This window comes from Salvelinus alpinus, chromosome 19, assembly GCF_045679555.1.
Source record: "Salvelinus alpinus chromosome 19, SLU_Salpinus.1, whole genome shotgun sequence".
Taxonomy (NCBI): domain Eukaryota; kingdom Metazoa; phylum Chordata; class Actinopteri; order Salmoniformes; family Salmonidae; genus Salvelinus; species Salvelinus alpinus.
The window spans coordinates 12,704,649-12,710,369 of NC_092104.1; the positions used below are offsets into that span (position 1 = coordinate 12,704,649).

A 5,721-nucleotide genomic window follows, 5' to 3' on the forward strand; every position below is an offset into this window, starting at 1 on the left:
AACCGAGCTAATCATACTATGTCCGTGTCTGATCCACAATATCAAGACTGTTTCAAGGACAGCTTTTTTCCATCTATGTAACATTGCAAAAATCTGGATATTTCTGTCCAAAGATTATGCAAAAACATTTATCCATGCTTTTGTCACTTCTAGATAACGCTACTGCTACCTGGATAAAGCACTAAATAAACTTCAGTTAGTACTAAACACAGCTGCTAGAATCTTGACTACAACCAAAAACGTGGATCATATTACTTCAGTGCTAGTATCTCTACACTGGCTTCCTGTTAAGGCTAGGGCTGATTTCAAGGTTTTACTGCTAACCTACAAAGCATTACATGGGCTTGCTTGAAACCTGTCAGTCTATTCTTGTTCTGAGAAATGAAGGCTATTCCATGCGAGAAATTGCCAAGAAACTGAAGATCTCGTACAACGCTATGTACTACTCCCTTCACAGAACAGTGCATACTGGCTCTAACCAGAATAGAAAGAGTGGGAGGCCTCGGTGCACAACTGAGCAAGAGGACAAGTACATTAGAGTGTCTAGTTTGAGAAACAGACACCTCACATGTCTTCAACTGGCAGCTTCATTAAATAGTACCCACAAAACACCAGTCACAACATCAACAGTGAAAGAGATTTGCGTCAGTTCAAATCTGGTATCAGGACAAAATGTGATTCAGAGTCACCGAATATACTTTAAGTATTTTAATTAAACTCTAGCGATAAATGGTAAATGCAATTTTCGTATATACGGGTTCACTGTATCACCGCGCAGGGTAGAACAGGGAACTCTGGAATGTGCTCAAACAACAGTTTTTATACTATGACAGCTTTAGTTCCAACCCGTCCGTTGGCCTATCACTCACAGTAGAGGCTGAGCGCGGTTTAAACTTTGCTCAGCCTATCGCTGGCACTCGGACTGGTCCCTTGGTGCTCACATCTGTCCACATCTGGTCGTTGCGTAGATTAGATCCGTCTTGTGTCTCCCCCCCGATTCTACACTCAAACAGTTCCTTATTTGGTATTGTCCAGTGTCCTACCCCCCTCGTTGGCCTAGAGATATGCACACCTCCCCTCTCCAGATTGACCACAGCTTGTATAGCCTGTCACTATGTTGATCAGTCTTTACACACCTACACACACACACATCTGTATTGTTTGTGTGTGTGTGTAACAAAACAATATTCATCTTCAAACAATATGGTAGCAGGTTATAGTGCATAAACATAAATCCTAACAACAGTGAAGAGGTGATGCTGACCTTGCACTTAGTTCTTGGGCCCCCGTTGCACGTTTTGTTTTTGTTTTTTGCCCTATCACTACACAGCTGATTCCAATAACCAACTGATCATCAAGCTTTGACTCTTTGAATCAGCTGTGTAGTGCTAGGGCAAAAAACAAAACGTGCACAGGGGGGCAGGACCACGTTTGGGAAACACTGGTCCAAAAAGGTCACAGTCCCAGAGCTACTGGTAGTGGTTTCGTCTTCAACCGAAAATGTGTGTTGCCCAAAAAATGTATTCCCTTTAAATATTCCCGCTGTAATGACGTTTTCCATTTTAACCAAATTACCCAATCCAATCTATCTGTTTCAACGTTGATCTCGTGTACGTAATTGGTATCAGCTGATCGAGGCCGGTGGCAACCATAGAGATAATTAGAGGACACGGCGTCGTATCTGTCCGATTATGGAATCTATGAGATCATGGGCAGCGCCATTGACAGTAAAGCTTGCTTTGGGGCACTAGAGTCCTCTATCTATTTTTATTGCGGCAACAACAAATATGTGATTTCACTTCTTGCCACTGTGGGTATTACATATAGTTTCGTGGTGTATTCAGATTCTGCGGTAATCAAACACGGGCGATTGAAATTCATGGTCTTGTATTTTTCGGCTAATACAAAACACTACGGTATAATTCGTAATTTTAACGTCCGATAAGTAGGCTAATCGAACTATAGACGCAGCGGAACCTATGTGCGTTCAGTGTATGACGCTAGTCGAATCTATTTGTCTGATGCACCATCTCATCTTCCGGCGTTAAGAAAATGGTGAGAATATTCAATCTTACCACGCATGTTTCATGTATAATCTTTGACGAAATGCACATAACATGTAATAAATACAACGCCTGTTATCACTGAACACAGTCATCTTTGTTTGAAGTAAATATTTTGCAGCTGTAAGCTTAGGGAGCAACACATTAGCTTACGCGTCTGCCTCAATGCCAATTTCCACTCCCTGACAATACAATCGACCTAGTTATTTAGTCAACTTCTTGTGAACAAATAATTGCAGGCAATTCTTAATACGTAGATATGAAGGATTAATTAAACAAATAAATGCTTCAATTTCAATAATGGTAAGTTACAGTTCATATAAGGAAATCAGTCAATTAAAATGTATTCATTAGGCCCTGATCTATGGATATCACATGACTGGGAATACCTATCAGAAAACCAGTCAGTATCTGGTGTGACCACCATTTGTTGCATGCAGCGCAACACATCTCCATCACAGAGTGGATCAGGCTGTTGATTATGGAACGTTGACCCACTCCTCTGCAATGGCTGTGTGAAGTTGCTGGATATTGGTGGGAACTGGAACATGCTGTTGATCCAGAGCATCCCAAACATACTCAATGGTATGCAGGCCATGGAAGAACGGACATTTTCAACTTCCAGGAATTGTACACAGATACTTGCGACATGGGGCCGTGCATTATGCTGAAAGATGAGGTGATGGCAACAGATAAATGGCCCGACATTGTGCCTCAGGATCTTGTCACGGTGTCTCTGCATTCAAATTGCCATCGACAAATTGAAATTGTGTTCGTTGTCCGTAGCTTATGCTTGCCCTTACCATAACCCCACCTCCACCATGGGGCACTCTGTTCACAACGTTGACATCAGAAAACCGCTCGCCCACACGACGCCATACAAGCTAAGCTGTCTGCCATCTGCTCGGTACAGTTGAAATCGGGATTCATCAATGAAGAGTACACTTCTCCAGCGTGCCAGTGGCCATCGAATGTGAGCATTTTCCCACTGAAGTCGGTTACGACGCCAAACTGCAGTCAGCTCATGACCCTGGTGAGGACGACAAGCGGTTTCATTAGCTGTCTGGGAGGCTGGTCTCAGACGATCCCACAGGTGAAGAAGCCGGATGTGAAGGTCGTGGGCTGGCGTGGTTACACGTGGTCTGTGGTTGAGGCCGGTTGGACGTACTGCCAAATTCTCTAAAACAACATTGGAGGTGGCTTATGGTAGAGAAATTAACATTAAATTATCTGGAAATGGCTATGGTGGACATTCCTGCAGTCAGCATACCAATTGCACACTCCCTCAACTTCAGACACCTTTGGCATTGTGTTGTGACAACTTCACTTGTTGCATTTATATTTTGCGTTTATTTTAGTTCAGTATAGTTAATGAAGGAAACAATTCACAACTTTGTGCTTTTTGAACAATATTTAATTATTTTCAAATCCCTTCTCAGGCAGTGACACTGCACACAGACCTTGGGGATTTAAAAATCGAGCTGTTCTGTGAACGTGCCCCGAAATCATGTGAGGTGAGTCATACACTGTGTGTGCGTGTTTGCTCTGATCATGGTGTCTCACTGGTCTTTGTTCTATCTCAATACTATCCCTGGATTAGTCACCTCCATCGATAGAGGACTTACCATTCTATAAACGCATGTCATACAGCAATTGGCTGCTACGCACTAGCGCAGCACCGGGATTAAACACTCTTGTCAAGTCAAACAGTAGTTACCTAGTCACAGCCATCTACTACAGCCATCTTCCACCTCTGCACTGTTTTCAGTGGAAATGTCATGCTATTCACTGCAGTTGAGTTGATGTGCTTTTCCTAAAGCCAGCCGGGCAAGTAGCCTTCCCGCCCGCTTTGAGCCACTGGCATGGTCCTTAAGCCAATGCCTTTATACTGTACTTGCCTTTTAATCGGGATGGTAATGATTTTAGTAGCTTATTTTAAATTTGATGTTTAACTAGCACATCCAATCACCATCCCTGCTTTACATCCTTTGGGTCTCTAGGACCAGAATTGAAGAACACTGCTCTACACTAGCAAGTCATTACAGTTGGCTGTAGCCAATAGATTGCTCTAATCAGAACTTTCTGTTTGTGTTGACAGAATTTCCTAGCCCTGTGTGCAGGTGGGTTCTACAATGGCTGCATATTCCACAGGAACATCAAAGGGTTCATGGTTCAGACCGGCGACCCCACAGGTAGCTTCATCAGAACTGCATTATCGTGTTGGAAGGCTTATTGTTTTTAATTTGTTTGTTTTTTTAATTAAAGGACCAATAGCCCAATGTACAAGTCAATTACTTTATCAGATACCAATTGTCAGCATGCCACTCCAAACCCATGGAGTAGTTTGTTTTCTGATCATGCAAAGAAAATGATCCTCCTCTCTCTTGACAACATGCATTACTTTTTTAATCTTGGAAGGCACTGGAAAAGGAGGGACGAGTATTTGGGGACGGAAATTTGAAGATGAGTTGAGTGAACACCTAAAAGTGAGTACCTCAAAGGGACAGGTAGCAACAATTCTGGGTATATATTAACTGATATTTTTTCATTTATTTCCGTGCAGCATAATGTGCGTGGCGTGGTTTCTATGGCGAACAACGGCCCCAACACTAATGCCTCCCAGTTCTTCTTCACCTATGCCAAGCAGCCCCATCTGGACATGAAGTACACCGTGTTTGGAAAGTAGGTCATTGTTTCAGGACTTAATGTGGTTGGTTAGCCAACTAAGAGGATTATCAACAATGGATTCAGCTACAATCTGCCGTTGTATGTCATTGGGGATCCAAATAAACAAACCGTGTCAGTATTTAATGTGGTTATAAGTGATTGCTAGCAGATCATGACTTGAATCTTTTATTTTGACCTAAACACATTCTCTTGACTGTGCATATTATGTGGTTTGTGTTAACTCCAACATTTTATTGTGAACTAATGCAATGCTACAATGCTTTTTCCCCTCTGTTTATTGTCTTTCGATAAGCAGAATAATAGATGGCTTGGAAACACTGGATGAACTGGAGAAGCTCCCGGTCAATGAAAAGTCATTTCGGCCGCTGACTGAGACTCGTATAAAGGACGTGACTCTTCATGCCAACCCATTTGCAGGATAGACTGTCTTAAGCACACGAACACACAACCTGACATCTGCCAATTTAGGTGAAATCTTCATTTAAGCCTCTCAATTGTTTAGACCATTTATCAACCAGAGGCCTTTGATTGAGTAAGGCAACTAAAGAGGCTTTCAATGGAGTGTAAAACATATTTCCCTTCTCATTGAATTTGGCATCTAGAATGTCCTCAATGCTCGGCCCTTGCAGCTATGTGAGCTCAATATGTTGGTTTTATAAGTAATTTGTTTAATAATTTGTTTGTTCCAAATAAATGTTTTTTTTTATACATTGTGTGTTTTCTTTTTTACACCATGATAACTTGACATGCCCAGGGTTTGTGAAATCCTTAAAGAAAACTGCATTTGTGGAGTTGCTGAGCACAGCCAACGATAGTGGCTCAATTAAGATTAGTTCACTCGGGCCGTTTACCATTGGAAACAATAGTTAGTTCCGGTCTAATTAACTTGGTGTCTCCCACACACACCAATCCAATAGCAGCTGGTTCTGGTCTACTTAGTAGTTCGTTGACTTTAATTTAACCGTCTCTG

At 42.1% G+C, this 5,721-nt stretch overlaps 1 protein-coding gene across 1 annotated transcript; it reads left to right on the top strand.

Moving 5' to 3' along the window:
- The first annotated feature begins 1,559 nt into the window (after positions 1 to 1,559).
- Positions 1,560 to 5,459, top strand: ppil3 (peptidylprolyl isomerase (cyclophilin)-like 3). Its single transcript, XM_071352361.1, has 6 exons — positions 1,560 to 2,055; positions 3,503 to 3,577; positions 4,162 to 4,255; positions 4,482 to 4,549; positions 4,627 to 4,745; positions 5,047 to 5,459. Exons 1-6 carry the CDS (start codon positions 2,053 to 2,055, stop codon positions 5,171 to 5,173), a joined length of 486 nt encoding a protein of 161 aa, XP_071208462.1. The 5' UTR covers positions 1,560 to 2,052; the 3' UTR covers positions 5,174 to 5,459.
- Positions 5,460 to 5,721: the final 262 nt, after the last annotated feature.

What these genes read in the sequence shown, in the direction of transcription:
- ppil3 (XM_071352361.1), top strand. An exon ending in GTGCCCCGAAATCATGTGAG is followed by an intron (nt 3,578 to 4,161) that starts GTGAGTCATACA and finishes TTGTGTTGACAG; the next exon opens with AATTTCCTAGCCCTGTGTGC. An exon ending in AGTTGAGTGAACACCTAAAA is followed by an intron (nt 4,550 to 4,626) that starts GTGAGTACCTCA and finishes ATTTCCGTGCAG; the next exon opens with CATAATGTGCGTGGCGTGGT.